Raw genomic sequence first — 24,163 nt, forward strand, 5'->3', positions numbered from 1 at the left:
AGGTCATCCTGGCTCAGGCAAATAGATTTTTAACTGGGGTAGGTGAGGGCTGCTGGGGCTGCAAGGGGACACTAAAATACTTGGGTTGTTTAGCTCAGCACAAAAGGAGATGGAGAAGAGCTGTTGCTGCCTCCAAGTACATCAGGGTAGGTGCTAGGAACAGAAGGAAGGTGATGGACAGGACTGGCATGAATGGATGGGCACAGACTGTCCAAGAACACGTCTAGGCAGCAAGGTAACAAAAAGTACTGCCAGGCATTATTGCAGGGAGCTGTTGAAACATCTTACCAAAAGGAGTGATAGAGGCAAAAAGCTGACTAGTTCAGAATGGATACTTAGCCATTTCCAGAAAAACATACATAACAGATTGGATGCAATGTCATGGACAGAATCTGATGACCCAGCAGATCCTGTCTGGCCTGGTTAGCTGCGTACGTTGTTTTATATATCAGAATTTTCCTTTCCAGACCTCCCAGGTGCTGCCTGCAGGGGACGTGCATGAAGACAGGGAACCCATGCAAATTGCACAGAGGTGAGTAAGGTGATTTCAGAGCGTGGGGCTCACGGGCTCGCTCTGGTGACCTGGCCTCTTCCACTCTCCCTGGAGCATTTTGGGGTGCAGTCTCACCGGGGCTCGCTGCAGGGCCTGGCAGCAGGGCTCGCCAGAAAGGCTGTCTGCAGTTGGGTATCCCTGGAAATACGTGGCTTTGGAGCAGCGTGGGAGAGAGGTAGGACACAACAGGGGAGAAGAGATCAGTTACCCTTGTTACTTTATAAAACGTGCAAGGTGCATCATAGTACAAGTACAAGGACTTGATCCTTGCCCTCTGAAGCTAATGTGACATGGTGTGGTAACACTGTGGAGATGGGTAGGTGAGCTGAAGGTGAGTTATAGCGATGCCATCACGTGGTCTGTCTGGGAAGGCGCATAGGCAGCATGGTGGAGGGTTTACTGGATTTCTCTGTATATTTTTATGTTCTTGCTTTACTGCTGAAGAGGAAAGAAGGGAGGAGGAAGCCAGACGGCACTGCCTATCAGCCAAAGATAGAGTGCAGTGCTCCAGAAAAGCCACTTCAGCAGATGACAGGTGTGGGACAAGTCAACATGGTTTTCTTCAGATTTAAGCCTATTCCTCTTTTCCTTTTTTTTTTTTTTTTTTTTCCTTCCTGTGGGATGCAATTCTACAGCAAAGGCTGTGGGAGAAGAAGGGCAGATGGGAGAGGATTCAAGGAGCAAGTTACAAGAGAGGGCAGATAATGTCATGTTTTTAATTTGCTGGGTTTTATAATTTAAACCTGCTTTGGAACAAACCTGCCAATTTTCCTCTGATCTAACAGCATTTGGCCTGAGCAGTTAATATCAATATGCAGAGTATGAAAATCCCTCTTGCTTGCACCTTTCTAACAAGCTTAAAACTCGCCTTGGGGAGCAGGAGGAACCTGCAGCTGCCGTGGCTGCCGAGGCTGATGAGTCCGTGACAGCTGAGGTCTGAGCTTGTGCTTGCGTAGAAGGCACCAAGGTGTGCGCTCTGCAGCGCCGGCCTCCCGCCTGCCAAAGGCAGAAGAGGCCAGGGCTGAATATGAAAAGAGAGTGACCTCTTTCCTTTGCTGGGGCTGGTGGGGTTAGCTAGGGACATTCCTTGAGCCGCCCAGGAGCTCCCGGCTGCCTGCCTTGGGGCCGGGACGCAGCTGGGTGCTGCGGCCCCTCCTCGAGCAGCTGGCACATCTGCAGCAAGGCAAGAAATGGCTGCGGCCTTCGCAGTTTTGTGCGCATTAAGTGTTGCCATCTGGCTCCTGGTAACTTGCCAAGCGCCGTCCTCTCTGGGGTAGGGCTCGGGCACCCCGGCCGGCTGGCCTCAGCAGTGCTTCGGAGGAAAACACGGCTCGGAGCTGTCTGGGGCTAGTGAAGCAGTTGAGGAAGCGGCAGCAGTGAGACAAGGCTGCTTTGCTTTCTGCAGGCCGCTCTGCCTGATTGTTTTACGCTTTGTGCGGAGCGTGGTAGATTGGGGTTTTAATAAATGATTATAGGCTTTGTTACCAGGAGATAGTTGGTGTAGCAAGAAATGTGGTTTGACTTCAAATTGATTAGCCCATTTTATAAATGTCATAGCAGGTTGTTTTCTGTGAGCTCTTTTGAAGTGAGCCCTGATGTTAGACACAGAGTAAAACACACTCAGCCTGGATTCATAACAAATGCTTTGAGATGCTTTATTTAGAGAGAAAAGCCACTTGTGATTTCCTATCAGAATTTTGTTATTTATCATAAATCAGCAGTGGCTGTTCTCTCCTCTCTAAGGCCTGTGGTTGAGCTTAATAAATCTTCTATTTGTCAGTATGGGGATTCGTGTTTTTAAAGTGTGTTCTTGCATACTTGATCAGACTAATCGGAAAGCCGTGTAAAGCACAGAGCGTGTCAGCATGGGTGCCAGACTTACTCAGCAGTGCCTGCCTGTTTCGGAAAGACACTGTGCAGTGGGGGGGGGGGGGAAAGGAGGAGTCCGAAGGTCAAAACGAGTGGAGTGGTACCCGGTGCTGCTCGGGGGAGCCGCCGCGCTAATGCTGTTAGGACTTTGCTGCAGGGAAGCCTTGCCTTGTGTCTCGTCCGTGCTGCTTCTGGCTGCCGTGCACAGCAATAAGGAATAAAATCAGCGGTGTGAGGAGGGAGAGGGTAATGCGGGATAAAGCAAGTCTGTGTCTTTCCTCTCTGAGGATTTCCTTCCCCAGACAGAAGGAAGCACTAAGAGTAGAAAGAATCAAGAGTGTCCTACAGTTGTGGTATTTTTGCTCCCCTGACATGAGACAGCGATGCTTGGTGCCTTTTTGTCAAGGGCTTCTAGAAGAAAAAAACATTCCCTTTGGGGTTTTTGCTTAGGACAGCTTTTTATACCCATATTTCACTGTTATCCAGGTCATTTTTGGCTATCAGATACTGACCACTGGGAAATTATGGCATCATCTGCTGTTCTGAACTGCATGAGACAGGCGGGTGTGTGCTGTCACACCTACTGGATTGGAGATTTATATTATATTTATATTTTGAACAGCATCTCTGTGTTGACCCCACTTGGCAGTAAAAGGAGCCCAGATACTGCCACAGAAAACTCTGCTGAAGAAGAGATCTCTATTTGCCCAGGTAAGAGGCACTTGAGAATGTTCTGAATTTTGAACCGAAAGTTACGCACTTAGAAAATTCAGATAAAAGAAGAGAAATTTCAAGTTATTTGAACAAAATGAGATTTCTTTCCCAGCTGTGTTTGTCAGAGCTGAAGTTATCCAGATAATTTAGTTTGATTCCCTGGTTTTGGACCTGTTTCCTCGTAAGACAGTTCTGTGACCAGAGATTGCTGGGAATTTGCTGCTGAGGAGACACCAGGATGTACATTGGTATGGAGGGATCACTCTAAACAAGGTGTCAGGCGTGGTCTCTTCAATGCAATCAAGAAATTCTCAGATTTTGCAGTGTCAGGATATGTGTAAAGCGTGAGAGCTGAAATAAATTTTGACTTACATTAATTAAACATCTGGGGGGCACGGAGTTTTTCTTCCTTTGTCTCTCCTACCGTGTTTGAGATTTTCCAGTCCGGGGTTTTAAGTGAGAAAATTAATAAAGAGACCACTCCTGTTCACAAGCAGCTGTAGAGAGAGAGGTCGTGGTGGTGCTTGGAGGCATGTTTTGTTGCTAAGGAAGACGTGGAGGTCTGAAGAAGGTGCAACTGTGAGGCAGGCAGCAGAATGGGAGCTCTGTTTGTCTCGATGCGAGGGAGAGCTCTATTCTTGTTTTGTCTCCATCCCAGCAAGTGTCCCACGCACTTCCCCTGTGTCTAGTCTCACTCCCCATGAAGCTGCAAAGCTGCGGTGGCTTTGTCCTCACACCACCGTGCTGTGACTTTTAACCCCTCATCCGGCTGTGTTGTTCCACATTGTCTGATAACATTTGTGGCAAGTCTAAAAAATGTTTTGAAGCTGTGAAAATGCTGTTAAGAAATGGGCTAAGTGACACCAACAAGTGAGGACATAGTTCGGGGGCTGCAAACCTGCGCTGACATAGAGATGTTTTTTGCAGAGACCCAGCTGAGTCCACCCGAAGCTATTGAGGCAGAGAGAGAAGAGCTCTGCTTGGGCAGCAGAGATGCACCTATGCAGGTAAAAGAGCCTGAAGCTGGGGAAGGGTCCTGTTTCTAGTCCTGCCCTCTAGACCTTGGTTCAGCTGGGCTGTGCTAGCATTTCCCTTGGGTAGCTGGGAGCTTGGGCTTCTGCTGTTGGGATCTCACAAACACTTCCCTCTTCACTTTCCTCCGCTGCTTTGTAACTCCAGTCCCTTTTGGCTAGGGGCTGCGTGCAGCTGCTTCTGGAGCCTTTCAGTAGCTGAAGAGTTGTTATCAGTTCCAGCTTGTTCTTTTATACCGTGCATGCTGCTGTGCTGGTGGGTGCCATCAGTGTGGACAGCAGTGCTGTTGCTTGCCCATGCTCGGAGGTTTCATGCTGGGGTGGTCAGCAGTGCAGAGGGACCCCAGGAGCTGGGATGGGAGTCCTAGTAAACCTTAGTCAGTCATGTGACACGTTTTTCCCTATTACAGTCCTGTGAACTTCGGTGTTTGTTCTCCACAGACCATTCCCAAGAGGCTAAGAGGAGAGATTCACCCAGAGACTGGGCTGGGATAAATATCACGTTGGACTGTTGAGGGCTGGGGGTGGTTTGTGGAGTGTCCTGAGCCTGGGAATCTTGCTTTCTGTGCAGTAATAGTTAATAGCAGTAGTAAGTCAGTAGCAGGGCCGTCCTCTTACTTCCCGATGCAGATGTGCGCTGTTGTGCGGCTCCTTTCCCCATGTTGTCACACCTGTGCAGCAATTGCTTTGCAGCTGTCGCTGTACCGACATCTGACTTCAGTTCCTGCTTCTGATAAAACTCCCTTTGTCTATTAATTTAGAGAGCGATATCAAAGGGGTTGCCAAGTACTCCTCTGGCAGGGTACATGAATACAGAATCGTACAGCTCTTGACAAGAGGATTCATTTGTGGAAAGCCCATTCTGGGAGTCTGCAGCTTGTACAGCGCGTCTGCAGCTCCGATGTCTCATTGTCACAGGCCTCTTAATAAAGCAGCTTCTGCTCTGTGTGCCTTTCATTCTGCAGGTATCTCAAAGCGCTGCTCAGTCAATTAGAGACTGCAGCAGGGAGAGGCAGCAGTCCTGTGCTGAGCCGGGTAGCCGCAGCCACCAAAGCACGTTCGTGACCCGTTTGGCTGTGGCCAGGACGCTGCCCTGTCCCTTGTGCTTTGCAGAGGGTTCCCTGTGTCTCCCACCTCCACCTAGATGGCACAAGGTGATCAGCACAGCGTTCAGGAGCAGTGCGGTGGGGCTTCCTACGGTTTGTTTGACAACATTATCTTTGGCAGCAGGTACTAGTCCAGAGCCTGATGCCCTCCAGGAAGAAAGCAAAAACAGCTACCACGTGCATCAGTGGTTAGTGTGAAGCGAGCGTAGACCGCTGGGACTGACTTCTTCCTAGCAGATGCTGAGCCAGGATGCGGGAGTCCTGTTGAGCTCAGCCTCTAGCATTGCTCTTGGCTGGCTGTGGGCTGCAAGTAGTATGTCTTGTAGGCGATTTACCCTGCTAAAGAGGAGAGGCCACAGTCTCTGCCTCTGACAGGGGTCATTGGTTCTGCAGTTGAGGTTTTCCAGACTGTTACAGCAAGGTTTTGTACAAGCAGTTTTGGGACTGTGGTGTCTTTTGTTACAGAATGTTGCATTTCCATTTAAAACTAGTAACTTATTACCAAATGTAGGCGGGCAGGGTGTGCAGAATTGGTGATCTCCTAAGGTTGCTTTAAAAATGGCAGCTAGAAAGAGCAGTGCCTGCTGCTTTTCCCATCTTATTTTTTATGAGTGTTGTCTGACTAGGATAATGCAGGTTTGATCTGATCATTCATATTTGACACATCTTGGTTTTTTACGGCTCCTCTGTGAGACGCCCCATGGTGAGGACTTAGCAAGATGTAGTGTCACTGAGATGTGAAAGCAGGGTACGAGTGCTGCTAATGCTGCAAGTGATGTACCTCAACAGCCTGTGCTTGGCTGGAGGAACTCTTGCGGCAACTCCTCTACAGAAAGACGGGGCAGAGAGCCTCCCTGGAAATGAGAGAGGTGTTCCTGGGGCTCAGTGCCGTAGCCTTTCAGCCGGTGTCTGTGAGAAATGCGTCCTGTGAGTCGAATTCTCATGTTAAGGCCCAGTCCTGCAATGTTTTGCATAGCTCTTCTGAGTCAACAAAGCACCCTCCTTCCCTTTAGGACATAAAATCAGGATCAGACCCTCATTTGGAAAAGCAAGTAATAAACTGAGTAATATGACAAAGTGCTCCAGTGGCACTGAGCATCTTGGCTGACCCCAATTACTGCTTCCCTGAAATTATACCGTTGGAGGGAAGCAGAGGACAGGTTTGCTGCATACTGTCTAATGTCACTGCTTAGCCCTAAGAACAGAAAACTCTCCTATATTATTTTCCTATAGGTTTCTTCTACATGGTTAATATTTAAATAACTTTTTTTAATCATTGCAAGAAGGGAAAGATTCTTTCTTAAATGTGGAGAAATCTTGTAGCAAGCCTGACTAGGCAGAGATCTCGTTATGACTGAGATGGCAGCAGTCTGCTGCATCCTGGGAACATCAGTGGCGTCGGGAGCAGGCTCTGTCTCCACGGGTGGGTAGTGGAGCACTTTTGCAGCTGTGTAACCGATGCAAAAAGAGGGTATCGATGAGTGGTAATGGCACCCGGAGAACAAACATGGGCTGTGACATTTTGACACGGTGAAAGGCCACAGCTAGTAATTTTGTGTGACATATTTTAGTGGTGTTGCCTCTCTCCTTGATCTGTGTCTCCTCTGATGACTGCTCCAGCCACCTCCTCTAGAGAGGAGGAGCTTCCCAGTGATCTCTTCAGACTTCCTAAGAGCACAGCAGTCTCCTTTTATCCTGGGGGAAGCTGTGTTCCCAGACAGTGCTGCCTGTGTAGCGTGGATCATGTCCAGAAACTGATGAGTACAAGTTAGGTGGTGAACTCCTGCTTTGCCCCGTGCATTTTCCATCAGTTTCGCTTCTGAGCTTTCCTGATTAATGGAAGCTTTGCCATTTTTCCGTGGTAGTACAGGTGATGTTTGCCTTAAATGGTGTGCATGGCTGTGCAGGGAGGTTTCACCATGATTCAGAAGGACATGTTGCCTTTGGAAGAAGAATTAGTTATTGGTGCTGCACAGTTTACTCAGCCAGTGGTGTTATTTCTGACCAGTATGTGATGAAGGGAAAATAAAACTTTCCAAGAAAAACTGAGTCCGTGGGAGGGTGAGTAGCTACCAGACAGCACGGAACTCTGCACCTAGCATAAAAAGAGGAACGACACAATTAACTGTCTGGCTAATTTTTTCTTCTTCCTTAGGCTGGTGGAGATGAAGATGCTGGCAGGACTGTGTCTGAGCACAGTCCTACAGCTGTTGACCGTGTGTCATGCCCGCTGTGTGACCAAGGCTTCCCAGCTACGGAGATCGAGCTGCACGCCATGTACTGCAATGGCATCGTGGGAGAGGAGGCTGGTGAGGACAGTCCAGGTCTGCCAAGCACTGCTTCTGTGTGTTTGTTCTTTGTGCTCGTCCCCCTTTCGTATTACTTGTGCCCAGGTGCTACAGTCTTGTCCCCCTCAAGGTATTTGGTGCGTGGTGTGGCATGTAGGGAGGTTTGTTCACTCTGCCTTGTTCCATCTCCAAGCTGGCCAGGAGGGTGTTATTGGAGGCTCCTGTGTTTCCAGCACCTCCTGCCCAGAGACATCTCTCTGATTGACTTCGTAATTCATCACATTGTTAGTCCCTTAGAAAGTGTATAAGCCAGATATTACCCCAGTATCTAGCCCTGGATGCTTCAAGCAGTACTCATAAGACACGTCTATTGTGTGTTTTGTTGAGGACCTGCAGAGAATCTGCCAGTGGTAGAAAATGGCAGGCCCCCGAGCCAGGCGGGTGAGCTCTCAAGAAGGGAGAATGTTCTGTACCACTCCAAGCACGGTCTGTGCTCTGCAAGGAGTCTGACATATCTGTATGTGCAAAAGTGGCTTGTTCAGCTGCAAGAGATTGCAGAAAAGTTTCCCTCTTGTTCCTCTAAAATTGCAAAATGATAGCTATCGATCTGGGAGCTTGGATTTTTCTCCTTCATGTGAAGAGTGAGGCATAGAAGCACGGTCAGAGTGCCTGTATTAATCCTCTTTGCAGTCTTCTCTGTATCAGTTTTCCATAGTCAACCTTTGTAGAGCTTAAGTGAACAAATACACTGGTTGGTTATCAACATATTCAATAAGTTATGTTTTAGCTGCTGCTTGAAATGTAAAGTCTGTGTTAGCACAATGTCAGGTAATATCAAAGTAGTAGCTTGTAATAAGATTAACTTTTCAGGTTGTGAATATATAATTTTCAGTTACATACTGGGTTATTAAATGCAACCTAAATCTATGATGTTTGAGCAAATAGGAGCTAGTACAGGAACTGTAACTTCTGTGTTCCTCTAGCAGGAGGAAGTTTCACCGTGTAATCTTAATGCAGAGTTGATGCAGTTTTAAAATACAAGGTCCCTGTTATACTAAATCTTTGGGGATATGACATGGGTCCTGTCAAGATAACAGGAGCCAGAGTAGCGGCTGATACTGCTTGGTGCTTAATTTTGGTGGGGAGTTCTCTCTGCAGGCGCAAACCAGCTACTGATGCAAAGCGTTCAGCTCAGGCAAATCACAAATTATCACAGTTCCTCTCCCATCCTTAACACCGATAAAGGTCTTATCCACGCTACAAAATGGAGCAGAATTTTTTGTGTGCCTTTTAGCAGGAATGTCTCTGGCCCTGGGGTAATCAGGTCCCTGGTGTGGCTGGACTGTGAGTGTGTCCATTGATCCTGGGGAATCCTGACTGTGATCAGGAAAAGGTTTTGAATTCTTTGGCAGTGAGAGGGAATTTGTTCTTTCCTTTGGTGTTGGCTTTCAGCAGGACAGAGTTCAAGGCTGGCCTCTCCATGCTGCTTCCAGACTGGTCTCCTTGGGGATGTTTGTAAGGGTAGTTATTTTAGAATTGCTACTCTGCTGTTCTGGCTTGTTTGGAACAATCCCCCCCGTAAGAAAACTAGCCTGGAATAAAAGGGATTTTGGCCTACAATGATGGCTCTAAGCAGAGCAATGTTTTGGGACAAAATCACAGTAATTTGGGTTTTCTATTGCCAGTTATTCTAGTATTTTCCCTGTAGAGACCAGGCTTTATGAGCCATAACCATCTGTGGTGCCGTGTTGTTTGCACCACGACTCTGCAGGACTGTGGGCTTCCTGAACTCGGAGGAGCACGTAATGCGGGGCAGGGTCCTGCCTGCTTGCCAGGGCGCTGGTCCGGTTCCCAGCGGCTGGGCGAAGGCAGCAGTCACCCGGAGAGGTCCCAGCTGATGGACTGGTCAGGTGGTTTGGGTTGAGTAGGCAGGGATGAGGTTTAGCTCTGAGCAGAGGCCAGACAGCAGTCTGGCGCAGCTGTGCAGGTACAAAAGGACTCTGTTTCCAGGGCTGTTACCTTGGCATCCATCGCTAGCACAGAATCATAGGTAAAGCTAATGCATGGGGAGAAAAAAAGAGGTTGGAGAATTGTCTTCTGAAGCAAATGCCAGCTTCTGTGTGGGTCCAGAAGCTGTTCTCTGCTGCTGCAGCACTGTGTGCTCTTGGCTGGCTGCTGGCTTCCTCGAGAGCAGAGCAACAGCCTTGTGTGAGAGAAAATCAAAGTTCTACCCTCTAAGCCATGTCCTGATCTGTTAAGAAAGCTTCAGTTTTCCTTTGGTGCGCTGGGTCAGAGGTTTCTGGTCTGTCTTCGGATTTATTAATTGGATTTACTCCTGATGTCTCTAGAATTGCAGATTATGAAGTCCTGCAGACTATAGCTGTCAGTGGTTTTCATTTTAGAATTACAAAAGGATGGGTTCCTGCTGATTTTACTTCTCTTCTTCCCTCTTCTAATCATGCTCCAAAGTCTTTCAGTGTCCTGTGTCAGGAGGCCAGCTCGGTCTGGTTGATATTTAAGGAGAGGTTTTCAAGTGAATTAGCTGGGTAAGATGAGTTACAGTTGCTTCCCCTACATACAAACATGGTTGCCCTGGCTGGATGCCCAGACCACCACATACCTGGGCAGTATGCAAATCTGATTATGAATTTCCATTTTCCTGTGGTCTGAGTAAATAAAAAAGAGCCTGCTGTTGTGTTAGCTACTGTACCAGGCTGGGGAAGGTTCAGGTCCCAGGTTTCCAGCTCAGTGACTGATGTTAATTCCAAGTGAATGAGTGGAGCTGTGGAAGTGCTGTGCCGGCCCTTTTCCTTCGTGCACTCAGCTGAAGGACTCACTTGTGTGAGAGGGGCTGTCTGCTGGAGTCACTGCATCCATTGCCCGCTGCCGCTGCCAATGCAGGAATCCGCTGGTCTCGGTCTGTAAGCAAGTCTTGGCCACTACAGAGTACAGCAATTAGTCTCAAGCCTTGTGACATGCTCTGTTCCTCTTGCCCTCCATCTACATGCTGCAAACCTTTCAGTTACCAAGTGAGCCCAGGAAAATGAGGATTTGGTATAATCCTTCCTCCTGGAGCCTCAAATGCAACCTGATGCAGCTGTCCGTGTTCAGCAGCAGCACTGGTGCTGTTAAAAAGCTCCTGACATCAATAGAAGTGGCACTGATACAGCAGAAAGAGCAACGGAACGGGTGCAGAGGAAAGCTTCTGAGGAAGGACAAGGTGCTGGCCAGCCTGCCACTGGTAGGGTCCTGCACAAAAAGCGATACGGCTGGTGGTGAGAACGGGGAGGAAGCTGGTGAGGCGTGCAGCAAGGCAAGGAGCTTGGTGGCTGTGGCCTCGCAGCTCTGTGTGCCAGCCTGACCCGGCAGCCCCAGGAGGTGCCTGGGGTGGGCGTGCTGATAGCAGGGCCGTGCTGGGGAGGGTTTGCTCCTCTTCCCCAGAGTGCGAGCTGCAGCCAGGCAGGCCAAGGGTGACATGTCAACCAGAAGAAATGCCGAGCCAGGGAAAAGGTTGTTCTCTGTCTGCAGAGCGTGTCTGAGCCAGCGAAGAGCATCGCATCTGGGAGAGTTACAAGGCTCCTGTCACACAGCAGGTCAGCACTGCTCTGTGGTGAGGGTTTTCCCCACGGCAAGTGTTTTCCGACGTTCTGAACCCCCTTCCTGCAGGTGGCCGGTGTGTTTTGGCAGGGGTCTGCCTTGCCAGCTGGCCCTCCTCTCTCTCCTGTGCCTCTGCTTCCAGCAGCACAGCTGGGGGTCTTCCCCTGGGCAGCTGCAGAGCTGGTCCCAGACATCTCTAATGGGCCCATTATGCCAGATGTGTTCACTGCTTTTGGAAGAAAATAGAACTGATTAACACCTGAGCTGGTGCACAAGCTCCCAGACAGTGTTAAAGGAATATTAACGAGCGCTCGCTGATTTGGAGAGCAGCTTTCACCACGCTGTCAATCGCACGTGTTAGTTGGGTCGTTGGGAGGCTGGACGGCCTGGGGGCTGGCCGTGGTTATCAGACCTCCTAGTCAGGCTGCCACTTCGAATCTGGGCCAGGCGAAGTTAAAGAGAGACGTCCGCTTGGGTGCCTGTGAGAAATGAGCTGTTGGTATCAGTCACTGCCTGCAGTACCCACCTCCCAGGAAACGCTCGAGCTTGTTTCTTCAGCATGGATGTCTCCCGTCAGCCCCAACAGCTCCTGAGCATCTTGCAGTGCATTTGCTGGTTGTGGCTGCGGATCAGTGGTTGCTACTGAGGGAAAGGCCATGTTGTAGCAGCATTGTGGATAGATACTGGGTTGGCTAACACTCTGGAAATGGAGTTTTGCTAAAACTCTGAAGGATTCCCTTTGTTCTGCACAGAATTTTCTGTGTCCCCTTCCGTATCATAGATGATGTGGCAACAGTAACAGGTTTGTCGTGCCTACGCTTTGGATTCAGACCTTTCTCCTAATGAGAGTACGAGAAGCAATATTACTGGGCTGTAAAATGGCTCCCTGCATTGTCCCCTTCGCCAGCTTGCCCAAGAGTGCTTACTGTGACATCTGTTTTGGAGCTGGAGTCTTGAATGTCCCTGGTGAAGCAAGCTAAGCTATCTCATATGTTCCCTGAGGATCTTTGCTGGTGGCATGTCAGCAGGAATACGCTGAGAGGAATTCAGCTGAAAGAGACAACGCTCTGACGTGCTCCCTGCAGATGCCTGGAGAGCAGGTTTGGAGAGGCTGCTTGGGCTTGCTGAAGGAACAGAAATTGTTGGACCTGTCATCAGCATGCTGCTCAGCTGGGATCTTGCTAGCTACCTACGTGTGGTGGAGCTGGCCCTTCCCTGCTGCTGCTGGAGAGCAGCACCACTGACGCTGAGCCCTCGTAGATATCTTCACCCAGAGGCCCCACAGAGCTGTATGCGCACCATAGCCCAGATCACCCCCGGTTCACAAGGGCAGTGGAACAAGCAGCCAGTCTAGCCTAATTGTTGTCACTTTCCCTTTCCAGCCGAGCTGTGTCCCTCCCCAGCAAGGCTCGCTCTTCTGCCGCATCCGCGGAAGGGCTGGTACCCCCGCACCGCGCCCGCCTCAGCCATCCTTCCTCCCGAGCTCCCCGTTACCGTGCTCCCTCCCCTGCAGGAGGCACGGGCGCTTGGTTTGGCAGGGAGCAGTGCTGTGCTGCTGGAGCAGCTGTGTAGCTCTTCTCCCAGGCTGTTGCGCTGCTGCGCGTGAGCTTTAAAATTTCTGTCAGCTCCATACTGCTGATCCAGCTGTTTCTGGCAGGAGACAAGTGTGAAATGGCTAGCTGGCTTCTGAGTCCGGGGGAGGTAACTTCTTCAATATTCCCCCAGAAAAAAAGGAGAATTGGCCAGCTACTTCTTCTGAAGGAAAGAAGACCCTGTCTGTCCCAGTCTAGTATTTCTTTGCCTCTACCATCACTTCTGCTGCAGCCTTGAGTGGAAGCGATTGAGACTTGTTGCATTCAGACATGGTGTAGGGATGCTTTGGGGGTGGATGGCAGGTAACCCTTTCTGTTTTTCCCCCAGTGCTCACCCGGAGTCAGAGAGAGGCAAGAAGTAAAGCTGCCAGTGGTGGAAGCAGCCCGACATCCTTAGACATTGACAAGTAAGTAGGTATGCTTGCTTCTCCAAGATTGTTTCTGTGCTTCCGTTCTAGCTGGCTTGTGGATATCTTTATTCCTGTATTAAATGCTGGCTGTTGGCCTTAGAGTTTCACTAAAAAATTGCCTTCCCTCAGTGCCTCTTGTTGCAGTGCTGGCTATATTTAAACCAAAGCAGGAGGAATTTGCTGTTCTCAGATTGTTTATTTTTGCACTAATTTCCTTTCAGCCCGATCCATGGTGGGTCAGGGATGCATGGTCTCTGGCCGCTGTAGCTAAAATAGTGCTAACTCAGCCAGTTTCTGATGGGAGATTTGAGCTTGGTAACCCCAGGAAAAGAAGAGGCTAGGACGGGGAGGCTGTCAACATGGCACCTGTAGTGATATTCTTAATTAAATTAGACTTTCAGAATAGCAGTGGCTTTGTTTAATCTCTTCCCATGCAGCCCCTCCTCCTGCCACCCACACAAAGCATCGTAAGAGAGGATCTGACAGTAAAATCCCTGCTATGGAAGCAATTTTGCTGTTACAAACAGTGGATGGCAACATCACTAATGGAATTAGGCTAATTATAGAGAGGACAGCTTCTGTTTAGACACATTATCTGGGTAATCAGCACTGACTGGAAAGAAAATACGGGAAAAGTGCTGCAGAGTTTTGCTCGATGGGGGCTCTCCATACGCCTTTGAGAGCCTGGGGTGAGTTTGACTGGGAGAGTACTCCTTGTCAAACTGAACGCACTGCTGCTGGGGCTGGTCCCTGAGGGCTTGTCTCGTTCTTGGAGATGGTCCATTCCTGAATAGCTCCCTGGGAGGCCGCTCCCCTCCCGAAGAACCACTGCCCCCTTCTGCATGGTTTGGTCCCCGCAGAGAGCTGGTGTGGAAGCGGGTGTAGTTGTGTAAATCCACACCTGCTCTTCATCTCCATTCACCCAGGATAATTTTCTTCCCAAGCACACACACTCAGTCGTCCTGCGTGAGCCTGGGCATCTTCTGCCCAAATAAGGGGGTTTGAGGAATGCGCTGTGCCACCCCCCAGCAGGAGCACGTGCTCTGCATTCCTCTCCCAACGTGGCACGATGTAAAATGGAGACAGTGCAGAGAAAGACTTGATTTACTAGTCAGACAAGTTCATCCAGCCCTGGTAAAATGTCTCTCTGATTTAACACACTTGGTTTGCTTTTCAGGCAGATTTCAACTCCCCTTTGCAAAGCTCTCACACTTCATTTCTGTGGATTTTGACAGGGTGCTTTATGTCTGGGGAGAAATCAGCAGTGTTTGAGATAGTTAGATGAGCAGATTTGATTACCGTCCCACTGCTGCAGCAGCAGGATCCAGAGGAACAGACAGGGAAAGCTGATAATCACTCAGCCCTTGCGGTCGGGGCCGACCTGATCCCGCTGAGCAAGACCCGACCTGGTGTCATGTCTTCTCCGTGGCGAGGCTGGTGGCTGGGAGCCCGGTGCAGGGCCGATCCTAATGCAGTGCTCTGTCCTTTGCTGCCTGGCAGGTGTGAGAAGTGCTACCTCTGTAAGTCACTGGTGCCACTGCTGCAGTATCAGAGGCATGTGGACAGCTGCCTTCAGGCTGCTAGGCAAGCTCAGGGAACCAGGAGGCTGCGGAGTGCCAAGGTGAGGGGCGACCCTGCAGACCATCTTCTTTGCTTTGCGCTGGGCTTGGGGCTGGGTTGGCAGCAGGAGCTGCTGCCCTGGTTGACGGGGTGATCTGACCTGGTGTAGGATTGCCTGTCCCCGTGGGCCACTGTGGCCAGAGAACTCATTGCCCTCCTTCCCACGACACTCTGCGAGAGCATGGACTGGTCCCAGGGGTGAGCTAATCCAGCAGAGCTGCCAGTAACCTCTCCAGCAGGCAGGCAGCCAGGGCTGTCCTGCTGCCAGACAGCGTGCCTCAGTCCTGCAGGCTTCCTCGGCTGAATGTAGATGGAGTGGAGGGCAGCGTCGGGGTGACAAGTGTATCTGACTCTGTCCACAGGCCCTTTCCCATGGGGAAGGCTTCAGAGCTGGAGCAGGGGGAACTGCTCGGTGCTGGGAGCAAACCGCAGCATCCCGGGAGAAATGGGGCGGGTGGGGCAGTGGGTGCGGTGGAGGTGTACCAGTGTGGGGGACGTGCCTTGCTAGAGGAGGTGGGAGGCAGGAGCGTGGGTAGCGGCTGGCTCACAGTCACTCACCAGGTGTTGGCCCCCCGCCGTGCTTTTTCCTGCTCGTGGTGTGGCGGTCCTGGGGGAGAGCAGAGAGGGTCCTTCCAGGCCTTCCCGCTGGTTCCTGTGGGCAAAGCCCTAGTGCTGCAGCTTTGTCTGTGCTCAGAAATGTGATTCTCAGCATGAAGATGCAACATGATGTCTTAGTTTGCTATAATCCCTTAAATCCATCACAGGCCTCAGCCCTTTGGGGATTCAGATGCAAATGATGAGATTTCTGGTTGATGATTTTGGCTGGGATACAGCCAAGTGCTGTGTGGTTCAGAATACTGCAGGGCACGGCTGCTCCTGCATGTGACCGGCTCCGTGAGGGCCGTTTGACTCTGTCCTGGTGCCCCACAGCCGGCTGGCATGCGGGATCCTGCACACAGGCACAGGGCGTGCGGGAAAGGTGCTGGAGCCGGGCGGCTCTTTGGGGCGGCTCGGCAAGGCTCTGTGTTTCCTCTGGCCCTGCCTTGTGCTGAGGTGGCGGCTTGCTGGGGGAGCGGGTTGTGGCTGGGCATGGGCTGGGCTGTTGGAAAGCTTCCTACTGGCACTGTTGGGCTTGCAGGTTCCTGCCACAGCCCGTTTTGGGGTGCTTTGCAGCTCCAGCCCCGCAGCTGGGATGCCAGTGCCTTCTAGATCAGTTCTGGGGGCAGGGAGCAGCCAGGAGAGGGGACTTTGCTGGGCCAGCAAGGCTCAAAGCAGCCAGGCCAAGTGGGCTTCCCTTAGCCTATGTGACCAGTGCGGCTGCATCTTCCCAGGGGCTGAGAGAGGGCACAAGATGCGTGTTCCTCATCTGTCTGTGCCCTGGAGGAAGGCCCTTCCTTCCAGCACCAAGCCCCCGTGCCCTCGGACAGAGCGGGACAGAGCCTGCCCTCGGAGGCACAGTGCCTGGGGGATGTGCCCGAGCTGTGCCTGAGCCCCTGGTGCCCACCTTTCTCTGTAACAGCCCCGTGCTGCTGGCTGGGCAAGGGGGTGGCTTCCTGCACCCTGGCCTCCCTCCTTACCGGGCTCTGCTTTAACTGATCTTGGCTGCCTCTGCTCAGGCGCTGGTCAGGCTGGGCACGGGGCAGTGCTCTTCCCAGTGGTGGCTGGCCATGTTCAGCTGGAGGCCCTGGAAATGCAGCATTCCCTCTTGTGCCCAGCCTGAGTCCGTGGGCTGGGGGAATGTGTGGCCACGGGGCCACCCTGGCTCTGGGGTTCCCTGGCGGCAGTGCTGTAACGGTGGTTCTCCTCTCCTTGGCAGGACATTGGAAGGCGGGAGAGGGGACTCCTCAGGATGCTGGAGCTCTCGGAGAACAAGTCTGCAGGTGGGAAACTGCTTTCTGGGGCTGCCTGGCTGGGTCAGGGCTGCCCTTTCCTAGCTCTCCCCTTTCGGTCCCAGCTCGGCGTGGGCTGTGCTGGGACAGCAGATTCCCGTTGAAGGGCTCTGTTCTTCCAGAGCCTTCGCAGGGGCAGGGGTGTTCTCTGAGCCGTCCAAGAGACGTCAGCTTCCTGGCAGGGTGGCAGGGTGCTGCTATCCCTGCCTGCACACCGGTGCTTCCCTCCACCGATCCAAGGACAGGAGGAGACCCAAGTGGGGAGAAATGCTCGCGGCAGCCCCCTCCTCCCCTTGCTCATGGCTCACACCGCAGGGCAGCCACGCAGGGCTGATGTGCGCTCTCGTTGCAGGTGCTGATGCGGGGACCCCCCTCCCTGGACTAGGAGACCAACAGTCCCCTCCTGCACTCTCAGCCAGAGCTGGGGGGCAAGCAGGAGACGGCCCCAGCTCCCTTCCGCACCTTCCTTTCGACGTCTCCCCTGCGAAACCCAGTGTCTCCTCGGAAGCCGGGGACAATGCGGAGGACTTGGAGCCGCGTGTGGCTCTTGGCTCGGGCAGGCAGCAGCAGACCAGAGGCGGCCGCCGGAGGAAACGCAAGGCCTGAGGCCAGCGGTGCAGCTGGCCCCCCTGGCAAGGGTCTGCGTGGCACCCTACCCCTGCTTCACCCACAGCCTTGTTCTCCCACCCCCCTTTTATATGTTTTATACGACCTGTGCAGGGAGGGCCGGGTGGAGAAGTGACTGTGTTTTATAGGTGCCTGTGCAGCTTTGCTCTCTGTTAAAGAAATGGAAATATATTTATGTATGTTTTTATGAAACTGCAGCAAGGCGGAGGAGCTGCGCTGTCTTTCTCTGGGGAATGGGAGGCGCTGGAGGGAGGAGAGGAGGAACAGCAGACGCTTCGTCCAAAATCACACAGCCTGTCTTTGGGCCCTGGTGGGTAGTGGGAGCTCAGGGAACCCCCGGGCAGGGGGCTGATGTGCCCGGTGCCACGTGGAGCACTGCACCCATGACTTTCCCAGCTGGGAGCGACGGAGGGCACCTTGGTGGCAGCCACAGCCAGTGGGTGTGTGACCGGTGGAGCCACCGCTGCGGTGTCCCCATGTCCTTGGTGTCTGCCCTGCTCAGCGGGGCTGTGCTGCCGTGGGCCCGGTCCCCGTGAGAGGGAGGTCGGGGTCTGCCCCAGCCGCTAGCGGCTTCGAGGGCAGGACGGAGCCCCGGGCCTGGGCCGTGGGGTCCCCCGCTCCCCGGGAGCACCGGCGCCCCGCCGGGGAGCCCCTCACCGGGAAACGGGGCGGGAAGGGGGGGGGCGCTCATCACTGTGTTGCTTCATTAATGGGACGAGCTGAGGCACAGCTAATTAAAATTCGGGCTCAAGTTTCGGGGCGCTGGGGGGGCGCAGCGGGGGCGCTGCCGCGGGGGGCGCGGGGCGGGGACCGGCCCCCTCCCGCGGGGGCGCCCATTGGCCGCGGCGGGGCCAGCGGCGGGGAGGGCCGGCCAATGGCGTGGCGGGGCGCCCGCGGGCGCTGCTTGTGTTGCCGGGGCAACGGCAGCGCCGCCACCGGCCGCCCCCCGCCCCCCCCCCCCCCCCCCCCCCCATCCCAGTCGCCACCGGCGCCGCGGCCATGGCCAGCCCCGGGCGCCGCCGTGTCCCGCCCCGGCCCGCCAGGGCGGCCAACGCCTCCTGGCAGCGGGGCTCCACCGCCCCCAGCTCGGACGGCCTCTCCCGGAGGGGTCTGGGCCCGGAGGAACGGGATCGCCCGACCCTCGACCGGTGAGGGGGTCTGGCCCGGCGGCTGCCGAGCGAGGCCGGGTGTGGGGAGGCCGCGGGTAAGCGGGGTCCCTCTGCCCGCCGGGGGCTGCACCTCTCCGGACAGTGGAGAGACCAGCCTCCGGCCTCTTGCAGGTGGAGGGGACAGGCGGACAGGGCGACGCAGGGGCGACCCCCTTCTGCCGAAGCACCTGAGGACGACCCCGGTACCGTCGCTGTCGTGGGGCATAGGTGCCCCCTCCATCCCCGGCCGCTGGGTCGCGATTGCAGTGCAAGGACACTGCAAAGTGGTGATGTTCTTGAGACGGTGGCCCCGCGGAGCAGGGACACAGAGGGGAGATGGGAGGCAGCGCCGGGGACGGCTCCCACCCAGCCCCACTCATACCGGGCAAGCCAGTATCCTGTCCTGCGGGCCAGGGCTCAGCAGGTGACACGCCACTTCCCTCTACACAAGTCCCCCCCGTGAGCCACCAGCTGGGCCACCGGACTGATGGTCCCTCCTGCACACGGGTGAGGCTCACCCCTGCCCCGTGCCCAGCGAGAGGCATCCCCTGCCCTTGAGACCTGCCCTAATGAGCTGTCCCCAGGTACAACGAGCCCTGCTGGCGCTCACTGTCCCGCTGGAGAAGCTGCAGGCAGTGAAGCGCCGCATGGTGCTGGCCATGCGCAAGGGGCTGAGCCACCAGATGCAGGCACAGGCCAACGTGCGGATGCTGCCCATGTACATCTGCTCCACACCCGATGGCACCGGTAAGGCAGCCTGACTTGGGGATGTCCTGCTGCCTGCAGCCCCACTTGCCTCGCTGTACGTGGCCCTTGGGGTGCTGGGGAAGGGTGCACCCGTCGCTGGCCAGTCACGGGGTCTGCAAGTTGCCTTTGCGCTGCCTCTGCCAGCCCCCAGTGCAGGGGCAGGGGCCAGGAGCTGATTCCCTTGGCCCCTGCGGTGGTCTCAGGTTCTCCAGGGCCTCCTCCAGGGGTGAGCAACTGTCCCTGGGACACAGTAAGAAGCAGATTTTAGGGGAATCTGCCACAGGGAAGGTCTCTGCCTGACACTGCCTCCACTCCCCCATAGAGAAGGGCGACTTCCTGGTGGTGGAGCTCTGCCAGAGCCACGTCCAGACCCTGTGGATGACCCTCTCAGGCGATGGGAACCAGAGCCCCCAAGTCACGTACAAGATCTTCAACATGCCAGGAGACATCACGCAGGGCAAGGGAGAGGCGGTATGAGGAGGTTATGGCAGAGGGTGGCTGGAGCTGGACTGCCCAGCACCATGGAGGCTCAGCAGGGCTCCAGACTGGTGCTGGGGCTCTGGGCTGCCCCCCTCAGCCTGAGTACCGGGTAAGGGGGAGCACCTGGTCACCCCCAGCCTTGCCTTTGCAGCTCTTTGACTTCATTGCTCAATGCTTGCGCCACATCCTGGCTGGCATCGGCAGCCCCCAGCACCGCCTCCCCTTGGGCTTTGTCTTCCCCTTCAGCTGCAGGCAGACGCGGCTGCACAAGGTGAGTGGGACAGCCCTGTCCCTGTCCCGGGGCTGCGGCTGCCTCCTCCCCAGTACATCAGGGGTGGGGAGAGGAGCTGGCACGGTGATGGAGGCCAACGGCTCAGCCACATGCTCTCTGCAGGCCGAACTCATCTCCTGGTCCAAGGGCTTCAGCTGCAGTGATGTGGAGGGGAAGGACGTTGTGCAGTTGCTGCAGTCGGCCATCAACGCATGTTGGAGGTGGGGGGGGGCTGCGGGGTGGGGGAGCCTGGCTGGGTCCTGCCCCCGCGGAGCAGCTGACAATGCTCCTGCTTTGCCCCCGGCCAGCTCTACTACGTGGACGTCGTTGCCCTGATGAATGACACTGTGGGCACCATGATGAGCTGCAGCATGGGGGGGAAACCCTGTGAGGTTGCCTTGGTCGTGGGTGAGCAGCGGGCACCCCGTGTGCCAGGGTGGGGGGTGCTGGGGGGGCTGCTGTGCTGGTGCTCACTCCCATCACTCCCTGGAGGCACGGGCACCAACAGCTGCTTCATGGCTGAGGCACAGTGGGTGGAGATGGCAGAGACCAGTGGGCAGATGTGTGTCAACACCGAGTGGGGCTGCTTCGGGGACGACGGCACCCTGAGTGACATCCTGACCCCCTACGACCAGTGCGTGGACCAGGAATCCTCTAACCCTGGGGAGGTGTACCCACGTCCCTGGGCCTCCCTGTCCATCCCTGAGCATGTCAGGCCCCACCAACAGGAGCACATGGCCCCCCGCAATGCTCCTGGGTGCTCTCAAAGGGATGAGGGGTGCTGGGGGGAGGAGGGGATGACTGACTGTGGCTTGGGCTGCACGCAGGTTTGAGAAGCTGGTGGGCAGCCTGTACCTGGGGGAGATTTTCCGGCACGTGCTGACTGCCCTGGCTGCTGAGAAAGCGCTCTTCATTGGGAGCAGCGTTGCCATCCTGAGGACCAAGGATGTGCTCAAGACCCAGCAGGTCCTGGAGATCATTGAGTGAGTGTCTGGGGACTGGGAACGGTCACGGGTGGGAGGATGAGGGGTGATGGGCAGGTGCCCCTGGCCGTGAGGTGCTGTCCCTGTAAGCTGGCACTGGGCTCTCCCTTGTAGCAACAAGGAAGGCATGGCCAAGGTGAAGAGTGCTCTGGAGGCTCTGGGGCTGCGGCCGAGCGAGCGGGACTGCTGCCAGGTGCAGCAGGTCTGCCGGGTGGTGGTGAGCCGTGCTGCCACGCTCTGTGCCGCCAGGCTGGCTGCCATCCTCAGCCCCATGTGCCAGAGCCGGGACCTGGGGCGGCTCGTGGTCAACGTGGGGGTGGACAGTGAATTGTACCGGGGCCACACCAGGTGAGGAGAGACACTAGGCTCCCGGTGGGGTTGCATCTTCTCCCACCCGGCCCTTGCCATCTTCTTCTTCCTCCAGTAGGTTTGGGGAGATCCTGCAGAGCGTGACAGGGCTGCTGGCCCCCGAGTGCATGGTCACCCTCCTGCCCTCAGTGGATGGGACCAGGCGGGGGGCGGCCATGGTGACAGCGGTGGCTTTGCGCCTGGCGGCCCAGCGCTGCAAGGTGGACCAGCTGCTGGCCCCGCTGCGGCTCAGCCGTGCCGACCTGGAGCGTGTCCAGGCGCTGATGAGGCGGGAGATGAAGCTGGGGCTGAGCCGCAAGAGCAATGCCAGCGCCTCCGTCCACATGCTGCCCACCTATGTCTGCGGCACGCCCGATGGCACTGGTGAGGGCTGGGGGCCTGGGGAAGGGGTTGCTGAGGGGGCCGTGGCCCTGCTGATGCCCCGTGCTGGCTCCCTGCAGAGCGAGGTGAATTCCTGGTGCTGGACCTGGGGGGGACCAATTTCCGGGTGCTGGTGGTGCGTGCGGAGCAGGACGGCATCCGTACGGCCAGCGAGAGCTACGTCATCCCAACCACCATCATGCAGGGCACCGGCGAGGCGGTGAGGTCAAGGGACAGGGTGAGGGGTGGGAATTGCCTCCCCTCTTGCTGCCCATGGGCCTGGGATGGGGCTGGGAGAGCCCCCGCGGCATTGCCCCAGCCTGAGCCCTGCTGACCGTGGCTGCTCTCCGCAGCTCTTTGACCACATCATCGAATACATCATGGACTTCCAGCTGAAGCAGGACCTGATGGAGCAGGTCCTGCCACTCGGCTTCACCTTCTCCTTGCTCTGCCAGCAGCTGGGCCTGGATAAGGTGAGAGGGTGTCTCTGGTCCCAGGGGGATGGAGAGGGCCCTGGGGTGCGAGGCAGCTGCCCGACCCCTGCTCCTACCTCTTGCAGGCAGTGCTGCTGAGCTGGACCAAAGGCTTCAGCGCCTCGGGCTGCGTGGGGCAGGACGTGGTCCAGCTGCTGCGGGAGGCAGCCCAGCGCAAACAGGTAGGGAAGGGCTGGGGGCCCATCCCCTGTCCTCAGGGTGTGACCTTGCACCCAGGCTGGGTGCCACTATGCCACATGTGTCCCTGTCTCTGGCCTGGCAGCACTTAGGGCTCAAGGTGGTGGTGGTGGCTGTGGTCAATGACATGGTGGGAACCATGATGTCCTGTGGCTATGACAACCCCAAGTGTGAAATCGGCCTCATTGTGGGTGAGAAGCAGCTCTGCACCCAGGGGGGTCTCCCATCCCCTCACCACCACCCCCATGTGACATGGCCACGGGCTGCCAGGCAGCACTGCTAGGGCTGTGGTGGGGGTGACACCAGCACGGGTCCCACAGGGACAGGGACCAACGCCTGCTACATGGAGGAGATGCAGAACGTGGGCACCGTGGAGGGGAAGCAGCACCGTGCATCAACATGGAGTGGGGGGCTTTTGGGGACAAAGGCTGCCTGGACAAAATCTTCACTGACTTCGACCGGCTGGTGGATGAGAAAACCATCAATACGGGCAAGCAGAGGTGGGTGAGGGCCCTGGGGTGGGGAGAGGGCTGGGTGGGGGTGGCTGTGCCCAGCTTAGGCTGTGCCTGGAGTAGGTTTGAGAAGCTCATCAGTGGCATGTACCTGGGCAAGATCGTGCGCCACATCCTGCTGGCACTGGTGGAGAAACAGCTCCTGTTCCGCGGCAAGCCCTGCCCCAAGCTCCAGACCAGGGACATCTTCCAGACCAAGTTCCTCTCCACCATCGAGACGTGAGTGCTGGGCTTCAGTGGGTTCTCTTAGCCCAGGGTGGGGGGTGTGAAGCCCCAGAGCCCCAGGAGGGGTGGGCCGTGCCATATCGATGGGGCACATGCAGGGTGATGCCACCTCCAGCCCATGGGATGGGGATGGTGATGGGGACCGTGGTGCTAATGGTGCCACTGGTCCCGGGCAGCAACGGGCTGGCCCTGTGGCGGGTACAACGCCATCCTGCAGGACCTGGAACTCCTGGCCAGCTTTGAGGACAGCGTGCTGGTGCGGGAGGTGTGCCAGACTGTGTCCCGCCGGGCGGCCCAGCTCTGTGCCGCTGGCATGGCTCCCGTGGTGGAGAAGATGCAGGAGAACCGGCGCCTGGCCCGGCGGGCTGTCACTGTGGGGGTGGATGGCACTTTGTACAAGATGCACCCGTGGTGAGTGGGGATGGGGGTGGCAGGCACCCACCGGGGACCCTGGCCCTATGGCAGGGGTCTGGGAGGGGTGCATGGAGGTGGGGTACCAGCTCTCACCCTCCCCTCCTGCCCCCTCCCAGCTTCTCCCAGCACCTCCAGAAGATGCTGCGGCACCTGGCACCCAAATGCACCGTCACCTTCCTGCGGTCAGAGGATGGCTTGGGGAAAGGGGCCGCGCTCGTGGCGGCCGTGGCCTGCCGCGGGGCTGAGCCGTGGGGACAGCCACCGCTGCCACCGCCATCACCTCAATAAAGCGCTTTGCTCTGCACCTCCGACTCCTGGGGGGGGCTCGGGGGGTGGGGGGGGGGCAGCGCACGGCTGGGCACAGCCCCACGTAGCAATATATATCGAATTTATTTACATTCACGTCCGGCAGACCCCCCGCCCGCGGCACCGCTATGTACATAAGGCCAAGTGTAAATACTTGAATGCACTTAATACAGAATTAAAAAAACGGTCTTTACACAACACGGCACGGGGCCTGGGGCCGCCCGGCCCCACACGCAGACAGCACGATGGCACCGCACGCACGACGCACACCCAGCGCCCCCCCGGCCCCCCCACCACGGGGCTGTGGGACCCCCGTAGCTGGGCTGAGCCTGGGGGGGTGGGGGGCAGCTGCCGTGGGGCACGGGCATCCCTCTCTCCCCA

The 24,163-nt window shown here is 55.7% G+C and overlaps 2 protein-coding genes across 9 annotated transcripts in view; both read left to right on the forward strand.

Annotated features, from left to right (window-relative positions):
* The window catches only part of UIMC1 (ubiquitin interaction motif containing 1), a 36,642-nt gene extending 19,149 nt beyond the window's left edge, over nt 1-17,493 (forward strand). For 3 of the 8 annotated variants that reach the window (XM_086470869.1, XM_086470867.1, XM_086470868.1), the window contains 8 exons: nt 468-532; nt 3,045-3,133; nt 4,064-4,143; nt 7,429-7,597; nt 13,079-13,157; nt 14,661-14,781; nt 16,597-16,660; nt 17,022-17,493. In XM_086470869.1, the coding sequence (XP_086326995.1) occupies nt 468-532; nt 3,045-3,133; nt 4,064-4,143; nt 7,429-7,597; nt 13,079-13,157; nt 14,661-14,781; nt 16,597-16,660; nt 17,022-17,275 (921 nt within the window). In that variant the 3' untranslated portion in view covers nt 17,276-17,493. Of the gene's footprint in view, nt 1-467; nt 533-3,044; nt 3,134-4,063; nt 4,144-7,428; nt 7,598-13,078; nt 13,166-14,660; nt 14,782-16,596; nt 16,661-17,021 lie in introns of those variants that run through there. The other 5 variants (XM_086470870.1, XM_086470873.1, XM_009948265.2 and 2 more) reach the window with 4 other exon arrangements.
* Nucleotides 17,494-18,295: 802 nt separating this feature from the next.
* HK3 (hexokinase 3) lies at nt 18,296-23,764 on the forward strand. Its single transcript, XM_086470835.1, is given in 22 exon segments — nt 18,296-18,444; nt 18,577-18,647; nt 18,896-18,951; nt 19,029-19,191; nt 19,514-19,662; nt 19,823-19,942; nt 20,066-20,163; nt 20,217-20,350; nt 20,435-20,609; nt 20,764-20,925; nt 21,040-21,273; nt 21,353-21,657; nt 21,735-21,874; nt 22,008-22,127; nt 22,214-22,309; nt 22,411-22,516; nt 22,646-22,708; nt 22,711-22,825; nt 22,901-23,056; nt 23,239-23,254; nt 23,256-23,473; nt 23,593-23,764. Coding segments are annotated over 22 exon segments (3,018 nt in total).
* The last annotated feature ends 399 nt before the right edge of the window (nt 23,765-24,163 follow it).

Source organism: Leptosomus discolor, chromosome 10, assembly GCF_034619465.1.
Source record: "Leptosomus discolor isolate bLepDis1 chromosome 10, bLepDis1.hap2, whole genome shotgun sequence".
Lineage (NCBI taxonomy): Eukaryota > Metazoa > Chordata > Aves > Leptosomiformes > Leptosomidae > Leptosomus > Leptosomus discolor.